Source organism: Periophthalmus magnuspinnatus, chromosome 13 (genome assembly GCF_009829125.3).
Source record: "Periophthalmus magnuspinnatus isolate fPerMag1 chromosome 13, fPerMag1.2.pri, whole genome shotgun sequence".
NCBI classification, from domain to species: Eukaryota; Metazoa; Chordata; class Actinopteri; order Gobiiformes; family Gobiidae; genus Periophthalmus; species Periophthalmus magnuspinnatus.
Window position 1 is genome coordinate 24,530,702 of NC_047138.1, and position 12,637 is coordinate 24,543,338.

The 12,637-nt window shown below is 37.4% G+C and overlaps 1 protein-coding gene across 2 annotated transcripts in view; it reads left to right on the plus strand.

Annotated features, from left to right (window-relative positions):
* Positions 1-12,637, plus strand: part of fat3a (FAT atypical cadherin 3a) — a 135,265-nt gene that overhangs the window by 94,382 nt on the left and 28,246 nt on the right. For both annotated transcript variants that reach the window (XM_055225931.1, XM_033976900.2), the window contains 4 exons: positions 159-551; positions 994-1,208; positions 5,538-5,675; positions 12,015-12,158. In XM_055225931.1, the coding sequence (XP_055081906.1) occupies positions 159-551; positions 994-1,208; positions 5,538-5,675; positions 12,015-12,158 (890 nt within the window). The remainder of the gene's footprint in view (positions 1-158; positions 552-993; positions 1,209-5,537; positions 5,676-12,014; positions 12,159-12,637) is intronic.

Sequence of the window (12,637 nt, forward strand, 5' to 3'; positions counted from 1 at the left end):
AGCATGTATACTTATATAGACGTTAATACCATACTGTGGAGCATTCAAGGCAAAGCAGGGGTTAGACCCTCCACCGGAGAAATTACATGATGCAACTTTAACATTGAAATACGTATATTACATTTATTGACAAAACACAATGTGTATCTTACCCACAGCTGGTCCAGGCCGCACCGTGGTCTACTCTTTGGCTGACTCCGTAGAGGGCTTTTTCTCCATTGAAAAGTCTTCTGGGATTGTAGTTTTAGAGCGAGTTTTGGATCGCGAGGTTCAATCTTCCTATCAGATCACCGTACGCGCTTCTGACCAGGGCACCCCACGGCCTCTCTCCTCTTTGGTCAACGTCACCATCACTGTACTGGACATCAATGACAACCCTCCAGTGTTCGAGAGGAGGGACCAGCTGGCCACTGTCCCAGAGGATGTGGGGGTGGGCACGGAGGTACTGAGGGTCTATGCGGCCAGTAAAGACATCGGCACCAACGCAGAGATAACCTACAGCATCAGGTCTGGCAATGAGCACGGCAAGTTCCACGTTCATCCTCTCACAGGTGAGTTTAAATAGTCACATTATCTCAGTTTACAACGTTTGATGGTAAAGCTAACCAATTCAGCCCCAAAATGTAAAACAAGATGAACTGTATGAGATCTAGGTTTAGTCATATCTTACTTTCAATTATCTGCCTTTTTTAGGACACTTTGAAGAAGAAAATAGACTTTTTTGTATATATTGGACTGATTAAAAGTCTTATTTATTTTCATAATATCAATGCTGAAAAAAAAATTATGAGATCAGTCAGTATGATAAAAATTTGATAATTTTTTGCCATATCAACCAGCCCTAGTGTGAAAATACATATTTAGGAACCAATGATAGCACAAAAGCTCCAAAAAGGGAAAACAGGACTAACACACTTTAAAAGCATACAATGTATACAATGTATGTAATATGTATTCAATTATCTAACCTCCTACATCCTTCTCTCCTCTCAGGTGCTATCCTTGTAGCCCAGCCTCTGGACTATGAGACATGCCGGGACTACTTCCTGACCGTGGAGGCTCGAGATGGAGGAACTCCACCCTTAAGCGCCATTACCACAGTGAACATCAACCTGACCGACGTCAATGACAATGCACCCATCTTCAGCCGTGGCGTGTACTCTGCTGTGGTATCCGAGGACGCAGCCATCGGGGAGGCAGTGGTACAGGTGAGGGCCGTATCCCACTGGTACTACTTTATAATAACGTAATGAACGTATTAAGCATGACTCAGGCTTAGTAACTACTTAATTAAGGAGTTAGGGTTAGGAGTTTTGGTAAGGTCATTAGTTAAGTAGGTAAGTAAACCTAAATCATCTTTGTTTATGCTTTATTTTAAGACCATTAAAAGTGTAGTTATTATATAGTGTTGTGTGTCTGAACTGTGCAATCGTTTTGTTTATTTGTAGTAACATCTGGTTTGTCCCTTATTCAAAACAATCATGATGGTGCCAGAGGCTATCACAAACTCTGCTTTCATTTTTATTGGACAAATTTCATTTGTATATGGAGCTGATACAGAGGAGTTCAATGTGTGTTCATATGAGTTGCCTATTTAAACCATTTCCATTTGATTTGACGATAAAGGATACAGCAAGAAGTCTGGCCATAATATGCCAGATTATTAGTAGTCTACATAACACTCCAACTGTAAAAACAAAAAAAATGGAAACTGTATCAGACTTGTTCTTCACATAGACTGTATATATAAATTGATATAGTGGTCCAAAGAGGAAGTCAGCATGGGCATCAACTGGCTCCAATTCACTTTATATTGAAAAATTGTTGCCCCTCTTTAGGTAACCTTTTCTGCGACCCTTGTCATTTTGGTCCTAAAATGTTCATGTTAACTCACTCTACATCCTGGTATTTTTATTTCACTATTAAATGAAGATATGAACATTAATAATAGACAAATCAGGAGCCTTCTTTCTCCGAGCTTGGCTCTTTGTTGCTATGATACTCGCGGTCAGAATTCCAAATATGGAACCCTGCTTCAAATTCGCCTGCCTCAATAAGCTTAATTTGACTGGGACCAAATGCTATGGGTGACATCACACTCCCTTAGTCCACTTCATTATATAGAAGTGGACGTAGAGTCTATGATTCTTCCACATAGAATCAGTATTGACCAGACATGGGCAAACTACAACCTGGGGGCCACACACGGCCCTTTGGCCTTATTAATCCGGCTTGCCGAATGTGACCAAATTATATTAAAATAAGTAAGGGTAAACCTTGTTCAGTTTTCAACAAGTTGTTGATCTTTGGCACTTGATGAAACTGAATGTGAGTTTTTCTGCTGTGTTTATTTAATTGAAATTTCATAAATGAATTATTAATTTAATTAATGCATTTGGAAAACAGTTTGTACAATGAGCCTTGCATGTTCATGCTTTGCTACATGTCATAGGCCAAATCTTTAATGTAATATATACATATATACATATATCCTGGCCCTGCCCCTCTGTCAAATTTTAAAACCCAATGTGGCCCGTGTGTCAAAAAGTTTGCCCACCCCTGGTATTGACAATGGTTTCATGCAAACCAAAGCCTGATTATTATCTGATTTCTTGACATTTAAGATTATGTAAATGGTATGCAAACTGCAGTGAGCAATTATATGAACCAGGTTTAGAAAGTCAAGAGTTAGATATTTATATTTAATTCTAATAATATTTTAACTCCAAAAATCTGTTGAAAATCAGATTTTGACTGCGTATGTAATAGCAGCCAGTGTCACCATGCAAATAAACCAGGTTGGCAAGTGCTTTTGTAAGAAGTCAGTTCAGTCACTAAACTTTGGATGTGACTAAAATATCTTTCGGCGCTGGAGTCTCACTCGTAAAACGCCCAGGTGTCTGTTACCCTGGCAACACAGGTGGGCAGAGACAGTGCTGGAATAGAGCGTGATCTGTTTTACAGCTTATTAAGAAACAAGAGAAGAAGAGTAGCTTTTGAACAGGTGGATGCGGTATTAGGGTTCAGGAAAGAGGTGCCTGAGGGAAATGGAAAATGGTGGAACAGGTCTGATTTTTTATGTGTTTCTGAGATGGAGGGGCGTAAACCAGAGCTGCAAATGGGCAATGTGAGACAATGGGAAACACAACACCGTTTTCAAAAGTGGAAAGTCACTCCAGATTTAAGTCACTGGTACTTCAAAATTATATTAAAGCCTCAAGCGGCATCGAACGGCCCTCACAGGCCGTGCTTCGCACTCGGCCGATCCGGCACTCCCTGTGGGTGGGGCTGTTTTTCCAGGCATCGCCATGGCAACACTGTGCAAAATACAAGCTTAGCCCCTTAGACTTTTTTGATGGACACGACCTGAAGAGTCACTGTGCCAAATTTCACGTTCCTCTATGAAGCCGATAAGTTCTTATAAGACTTTGAAATGTATGAAAATTAGGAAATTTTCCCATTCGGATAACATGGGCTTTTTTGCGCATTGCCATGGCAACCCAGTGAAAAATATGACATGGTTCCAATTGACTTTTTTGATCAGGATGACATGAAGAGTCATTGTGCCAATTTTCACTTTATTCCATGAAACTAATACTTTTCTGATGAATGGAAAAATTTAGGGAGCATTCCCATTAAGATAACATTGGCACTTTGGCACATCGCCATGGCAACACAGTACAAAAAAACAAATGGGTCTGATTGACTTTATTGATTGGAATGACACAATGGAATTTTGTGTCAAATTTGGTAACATTTCGGAAAACAAAATTTTCAGCTCTCCATACAAATATATTAGATATTCTGTAGGGGGCGCTATTGTGCCAATTTAGTTTCTTTCATCATGAGAAGATTTAGGCCAGGAAGTTTTACAACTGATTCGAATTAGTGCAAAATCAGACTTCGCATGCGTGAACGGGAGCAAATTTTGACTTTTGAAAATTTCACCTCAGCTTCACCGCACGCAAACCGTGATAGGCATCATCATAAATTGGATAACTTTTGATACCCCACTTGTCTAGATGATGCACAGTGATTTTCAGCCCTGCTGGTGGAGCGCCCTCAGAGGAGTTGATTAAAATGCGATGTGAGCGAAAATGCTGACTTTGCATTTCATAATTTTCAATCCAAGATGACCGAGTTCTGGTTTGTCAGGGGGCATGGCCATAATAATATTTTTTGTTTGGCATCATGTTTGGCCCTTTGAGAGGAGCCATTTTGCTGATGTGGCCCTCGGTGAAAATGTGTTCGACACTCCTGGTGTAGACCCTCAGTCGTCCAGGTCTGATCCATAGCAAACAACGAAGTTAAATCTGTCAACTGGACAAATCTTGTAGGAGTGAAGACGTTTCGCTGCTCATCCAAGCCGCTTCTTCAGTTCTGGTCAAAATGCTGGTGGCCACTGCCTTTAAATCTATCTGAGGGGAGGGGCTAACTACACTGAAACTGTAAATAGCTATTGTCTCCAGGTTCAGCTGAAACTACCCTATTCAGCCCTTAACGACCCTGCTATTGTTCTCATTGTTCTGGGTCTGAGGATGGAGTTGTAGATGGGGGAGAGATTATGTCTCAGCCCCGCATTTCTGTTTAAGGAAGGATTCTCTTTCCTAACAAAAATAGCTTCTTTAACTCCCCTCTCAAACCATTTCTTTTCTCTGGCTAAGATCTGAACTTCACTATCTTCAAAGGAGTGGTTAGTGGCTTTGAGATGGAGATGCACGGCGGACTGGGGTCCAGAGGAACTCTCCCGCTGGTGTTGGTACATCCTCTTATGAAGCAGCTGTTTAGTTTCTCCAATGTAACGCTCACTGCACTCTTCACTACACTGAATGGAGTAGAGTACATTACTTTGTTTATGGCTCAGGGTTTTGTCCTTAGGGTGAACCAATTTGTAATACTACTATAACTACAACTAGAGCTACTATATAACAACAACAACAACTACTACTACTGCTACTACTACTGCTACTGCCACTACCACTACTACCGCTAGTACTACTACTACAACTCCTACTACTACTTCTACAGCTATTACTACTACTACTGCTGCTGCTTTTACTACTATTAGTACTACTATTACTGCTACTACTACTATTCCCGCTGCTGTTGGTGCTACTACTACTACTACTGTGGCTGCTGCTGCTGTTGATGCGGCTGCTACTACCACTAATACTACTACTACTTCTACTACTACTAGACTATATTTTTTCTCAAGTGATAATGACAGTGAGGTTCATAAGGTTAGTGATTTTGTTTGTATTGGTTTTAATACCCACTTACTACTATTACTACTACTAATAATACACAAACTTATACACCACATTTTGGACACTTTGCAAAATCATCACCTAAGGACAGGACATTTGAGACAGGACATTTTTTTCCCAAAACATACCACCACGCTTTCTCTTTAAATAATATAAAGTGATTTCCTCAAGGCCCAGTGTACTTAATTTCCTTAATGATTGTGGTTTCACTCACTTCTTTTTTAAATTGAAGTTATATTAAGCCCACACATTTTATCTCTTTGTTTGTAGCTGGTTGCTGAGGACATGGACAGTCAGATGAACGGTGCAGTGCTGTACTCCATCGTGAGTGGAGATAGAGAAAACCAGTTCTTCATCGATTTGCTCAGTGGAGTCATTAAAGTCAACAAGCAGCTGGACAGAGAGACCGTGAGTACACTTTTATTATGAACTATATACTGTAATGTTTTAGAGAGATCTCACATGATGCAGTGAGTTTATATTAGCCTGGTCAGCTTAGTGTTGACTATTCACTCTTTTGCTTTTGGGTCTTGGTTTTGAGCCTGTTTTTTTCCAGATGTAGACTTGGTGTGGTCCTGTTCTAGTCCTGGTTTAGTCCTGGTCTAGTCCAGGTTTAGTTCTCAATTTAGTCTCAGATTAGTCCCAAATTTTATGCTGTCTATGTGATGTGAGTTTAGTCCTGGTCTAGTCCAAGTTTAGTTCTGAATTTAGTCGCACATTAGTCTCAAATTTTATGTTGTCTATGTGATGTGAATTTACCTTAAGGGTCCATTTAAACCAATTTGAATGTCATTGTTGGATTTTAACAAAAAGTTAGTTTATATTTATGAAATAATTTAATGAATTATTTTTAAAGAAGACATATTGTATCTGCTATATAATCATAATCTATGACAGCCATGGATCACTATATTTGCACATTTTAAATTGCAATATTCATCTAAAGTGACTTAATAAAAGAAACAAGGCCTCTGACTTCCCTGTTTGAAAACTGTGGTGCCCAATGGGAGCTGACATGGTAAATATCAACACACCAAAGAGCCGTGGAACTGTCAGCCTCTTGTATGGATAGCTGCTGATCACGCTAGCAAGTAGATTTTTTTTTTCATTTGTACCAAAATTGCTAAGCAAATTCTATGTGGACCATCAAGAAAATACAATTGGAGAATGAAGTAAGTACAGCAGTGGGCGTGTACCGGTAGCGGTGAAAACTGGGATTGATCAGCAATATAGTGTCTTGAAATTAAGCAATTAAAGATTGCTCAAACATGCACAAATCACTCCAAAACAACTTAAATAGGGTAAATAAGAAAAGGAAACAACTATAACATGGCTAAAAACTGTGAAAGTTGATTTTACATAATAGATCAGCTTTAAGAATTTTGAGTTGAAGGCATAGCATTACAAAAATGCATTGCAAATCCAACCATTCTGAAACCCATAGATAGATAGACATTGCTTCATTATCATTTTGTGTAATTTCAGTGACTTTTCAGTGTCTAAAGTTGTTTTCCTTTGGTTGCAAAGATATACAATTGAAAGTTGCGCTCTCAATACTGTTAAATATGGTACTTTACCCCATACATCTCGATAAGCTTAAGTACATGGCTAAACTAATAATACTTAAGACAACAATTAGAAAGAGCACTCTGGCTGTTTTTTTCTCAAATGGTGATTACACATTTCCACTTGTTTTCAGGTCACTTAATTTGATTGGCTAAAGAAGAATTTAGGGCTCATTAGTGCTGAAGAGATAGGGCTTTTTAAGGCATTTTTTTTGTACAAGACCCGTACACAGACAGCCAAGCTGCGTCTCGCCTTTGGACACAGTTCCCTCAGCGCTAATGCTAATTAGCTTCAGCTGCTATAATCTGCAGTTACATTTGTCGTTTGGCAAAGACTCAGCTGCGACCTGGCGCGAATTTGCCGACTTCACCTGGAGGCTCTGCGTACATTTACATTTCAGACACAGAGAGGAGAGAGGAAGAGAGGATTTGTAACTGCATTAGACAAAATGGAGATCCGTTTAACCATGAAACATCCAGACAAACTAATCCTAATTCCTGTTCTGTTAATCTTATAGTATGCATAAAATAAGTGGCACATATTATACTTACATACCAGTGCTGGAATGTAACGAAGTACAAGTAGTAGTACTGACTCAAATATTTAGAATTTTTAGGTATCTGTACTTAAGTAAATTTTACTTCACTACATTTGAGAGATAGATAGAGATAGACAGATGTTTGAATAAAAGTGCAGTACTAGGAACAGCAAATATATATATATATATATATATATATATATATATATGCTAGTGCCATTTCCCAAAAGCCATGCAGAGTTTAATCATTTGTCTCTTAATGATTTTAATTGAGTGAAAAGAAAAACTCTGTGCATAGTATATAGTAATATTTGATTTGATTAATCAATATAGAAAACTGGGTGCAATAATGTTATGTTTTTGAATTGTCTACTTTCTGTAATATCTTGTTCATTTTGAAGTACTGTGGTCTAAGTCAGTCCAATTTGTTCAATTAATTTTCAAAGAACAGAAATTAGTCCGGTGCCTTGTTTATAGTGAAAGCTGATTGAACTCCTACTCTGTTAAATTGCCCAAGTAAATATTGCAGTTTCCAGAATAGCTCTCACTTACTAAATGCTGTATATAGAGCCTATATTGGCTCCAGTGCACATATGAAACCAGATCGGAGCCCCTTCATCTTTGCTGTGTTCAGCCGAGCCTCATATCTTCAGAAAGGTTCGATAGAGATCAAGTATTCATGAGGGAGAGCAGGGATCAAAGCCTGAGTGAGGAGTAGTCCTGTGGAGTTATGCCTGCTCCTTCACTCTCTGACAACAGCTTTTAATGTGCTTTAAAGTACAAATGTCACAAAATCCCATTTTACCATTATTGTGAGAAGAAACATCATGACTTTATACAATTATTCACAATTATTGACACCAAACAACAATATGCAACGTTCTTTCATTCACATTGTCGAATAGACCATTTCATTAGTATGTGACCGTCTTATCATTCAGAAAGTTTCAGATTCAGATTTCAGCATTTTAAAGTTAAAGGTGCACTATGTAACTTTCCTAGTCGAGAGTGCACCACCTGTTTGTTTCCATGGAAATTGTAAGTTGTTATATATTTTTTATTTTGTGTTTTTATTGCTAAACATAATTTGAAAAACATGCATTGGTACTATGACCGGGGTTGCCTCTCCAAAGATTGGACCTGTAACTTAACCTGGTGGTGCCAAATAGATGCAGTCTTTAAGCCCATAAACCACCATTTGTGGTCAAATGTATTCACATTGAATGCATTTCCAACAATCCCATTGTTGACAGCAGTGGGGAACTCCAACGTCTGAACACCTCATCAGAATCTGAGGTGTAGTTTATGATGTGTTTTTCAAAGGCTTCTCTGTACAATCATGATATCTGTTGTACACAGAACATGGCATAAATACTGCCAAAAGGTCAAATTAATTCACCCAAAATATGTAGATGGGAATTATGTATATATCTAAAAGTTTCAATATTGCATAGTGCCCAAAGTCATCTCCTCTGAGCACTCAGAAGTGCTCAGTCTAATGCTATACTGTGGAACATTTCAGGCGAAGCAATAACACATATGTACATAATCATAACCTCAATCAGAAAAGTTACATACCTTTAATTTAAAATACTGTCTCATGTAAAGTGCATTTATGCTGGTTGACACACATATATGTATTTTAGCAGCAGATCAGCAAATGAGCCAACCCCCCTTTTACCGTAAGCCCCCACAATATCTCCAATATAAAGCTAATAAATAATGATTCTCTTCAGGCTTAGCAAACAATGCACTCATGCAGCCGCCATGTTTACGTTCACAACCATGTGCACTCTCCTCATGTATGTGCACTCTCCAGATGCACGTGCACTCTCCTTATGCTCATGCACGACGTTCGCTGCAGGATGTTTTGAGTCTGAGCTTATTGCTTTATGAAACAGAGAGTTAATGAAGCTCACCAGGAAAAAACACAACAACAAAATAAAACCAAAGCGAGTGTGGAGACAAGATACACCTCACTGTAAACAAGGCTGACCTAGAAATATCTAAATACATAAAGGAGGGCAAATAATCTATCTATAGTACCAGTGATTATAATGTGCTTTGGTATGTTATTGTAGGGTAATTGAGCGCAGTATTGTATATATTAGCACAGTAAGGTCCACACCTTACTATATATATATACTATATATATATATATATATATATATATATATACTATATATATATATATATATATATATATATATATATATATATATATATATATATATATATATATATATATATATATATATATATATATATATATATATATATATACACACACTGCAAAAAATAAGTACACTTGTCTCCTATCCAGTTTGTAGTAGAACAAGGTTGTGGATTATTAGATTTTGGGGAAATGGTCATATAAAATATTGGCAGAGCAGTCATAGGTTCCCCTGGACTCTAAACTATTGGTATTGGCCATGAAAAACACACATACAGTGTCAGCCAATTTCCAGTATAGAGACTGAGATATGGGGGTTGAATCTGCTTGTGCGGTAGGCCTTTAGCTGTTAAGTCTGTTAATCAGTTGATTGGTATCTTAGTCGAGTAATTTTTATTAGTAGACTCATGAATTTATTTAGAGTATAAGGATTTATATGGGACAACAGCAGAAAGAAGATGTTAGTGAGTGACTGTGTTAGCTGAAGATTTGGTATTTTGTTTGTTTCTGAATAAGTAAAAAAGGCCAGTTAAACTCATTAAACTGTTTAAACTCCGATTCACAAGTTGAATTTGTTTTTTTTTAATAATCTTTCCTAGTACTTTTTTGTGTTTTGCATGAACTTGTGTGCAAGTGTAGTCTTGTGAGTGGAGTTTTGGTCAGATACACAGTTTGCCCTAGAATCTGCAGTGTTTTTTGCTGCTGAGAGACTTCTAGTAAATACATCATCATCATCATCATCATCATCATCATCATCATCATCATCATCATCATCATCATCATCAACACAATACCTTAAAGTAGCAAGCATTTTACCTTTTGAAATCTCTGTTGGTTTACTATATAGAGAACTGGAACATTTTCAGAGTTTGAATACACACTGTAGATCTCTATACTATAGTGGTTGACTCTTGTTCCTTGTTCAGTTGTCTAAGTAATATTTGAAGATTAGGTCAAATGCAGAGAACCATTTTCACTTTTCACCTTATTCTGTCTGAACCAATTTAACTTTTAACTGCTACTGACCCACACTTTGGGTATTTCGCCACTTCCAGGTATTCCATTAATTTCAATAGAGATCTCGAAAAAAAGCTTGAACACCAAAATATGATATGCAATGATGGTATACTTTAACCATATTATGAAGTAGGTTAAGCTGTGTAAAATGTTTAGTGTTCATGTACAAACTGATTGAAATTGCAACCTTTCTCTGGGAGGCTTGAAAACAGCTAAGGATTTATTGTTATTTTTAGTAGTAACAATGAAATTGCATTTATATTACTTTATTTTATACAAAAAGTATGTAGTGCAACACAGTGTTAGTGCAATTCATAAAGTGAAAATACTCAGTATGTAAACGTATACACTGCTTTATTGTGAGGTACTTATAGCATGTAACACAACAACAATGAAAGAGAGAAGTAAATACAGCACTATTGCATTGAGTGTTGCATCAATGTAGTCTGTATAAATGGAAAATGGTCACATTTTATTTAGCGCTTTTCTACCTTCAAGGCACTCAAAGCTCTTTACATCAAGAAACCACTCACCCATTCACACATACATTCATACACCAGTGTACACAGACCCTGAGAGCAAGGTGATTTGTCCAAGGACACAACAACAGCATTCATCTGTGGGAGCAGGATGGAACTGCCTACCTTCAGATCAATGGACAAATACTACCAACTAAACTACTTTCACCCCTTATTTTCTGTTGAGAATGGTAACCCTATGGAAAATTACACAGGAATATGCATCGATCCAGCTTTTTCAGTTCTGATACCGATATCAACACTATGGCTTTAAGTATCTGCCAATACTCAATATTAACGATACCAGTGTCGCGTGTGTACCAGACAGAAAATGGTACTTATTTCCTTAAAACACAATTAACTTACTATACCAGAGATTCACTTGTGTTGTGTAACTGTTATGAAATAACTACTGAACAGCTTTTATGAATAAAAGTTCAAACATCATGAGATATTCTAGGCCAAAATGAGCCTGTAAATATTATTATTACATCAATTTAAAGGCCCATCGAGAATATTGGCTTAACCATTATCACAGAACCGATACCTGATCTAGCTAAGTTTTCAGTATCAGTGCATCTCTAATAAGAAAAGACCAGAGTAGGTGAAAGATGTAAAGAACCCAATTTAAATACTAGCAAGTGTTGTCCTTCTCCTACAGCTTAAGATTCAAGGGTAGTTCTTAAATGTATGTGTAATATGTATCACTATCTTCTCATTTTAAATTGAGTACATTTTACAAAGCAGTGTTTTATCAATGCCAATTCCCTTGTAATTATTTTCTATAGGATGCGAACTGTAGGATCTGCTATAAGAAGAGCGTTACTGCCCTCTTCTGGACAATCATTTATTTTACTTTTGTAATATAAAGCATAATTAACAGAATGCTTTTTACATTTTTTATTTTTTTTAGCTAATTTACTTTTTTGTGTTAGGTGCCCAGTTACACTCTGGCGGTGCGTGCTCTGGACAGTGGAGCCCCTCCTCTGTCATCCACGGTAACGGTAACCATCGACATCTCAGACATCAACGATAATGCTCCTGCCTTTTCTCCAGCCAATGTCACTGCGGTCATACAGGTAACAGCACTAAGGACAAAATACACACATAAACCTTTAGGGACCTTTTAGAAAGTCAACACACAAGTCCTAAAGTTTGAGAATCAACTTCTAGATTTTTGTTTTGCAGTCATGCAGTTTAACCTAGGATGCACCTTTATGTTATTTTTTGTCTTTGTAACTCTCTGGTGGGGGTTCCAACTCATCTCATCCAACGCATCTCTCCATGAAGATAGATAAGTTTAATGCCATATTGTGGCATAACATTCCAGGCTAAGCAATAATATTTCCATGGACCTTCCACAAGTGCAGATATAAATGCTATAATAAATCTAGTATAGTACTTCACATCAAGTCTTCACCTCTAGGTCAGCTAAATCGTTAATTGACTCTATGAAATGATGAAATGTTCTTTGTAGAGAAATGAATCTCTTATTATACTTATCATACTGTTAGAAAAACTCTGTCGTTAAAACTAAGTGTTGGTTTAATTAAAAATT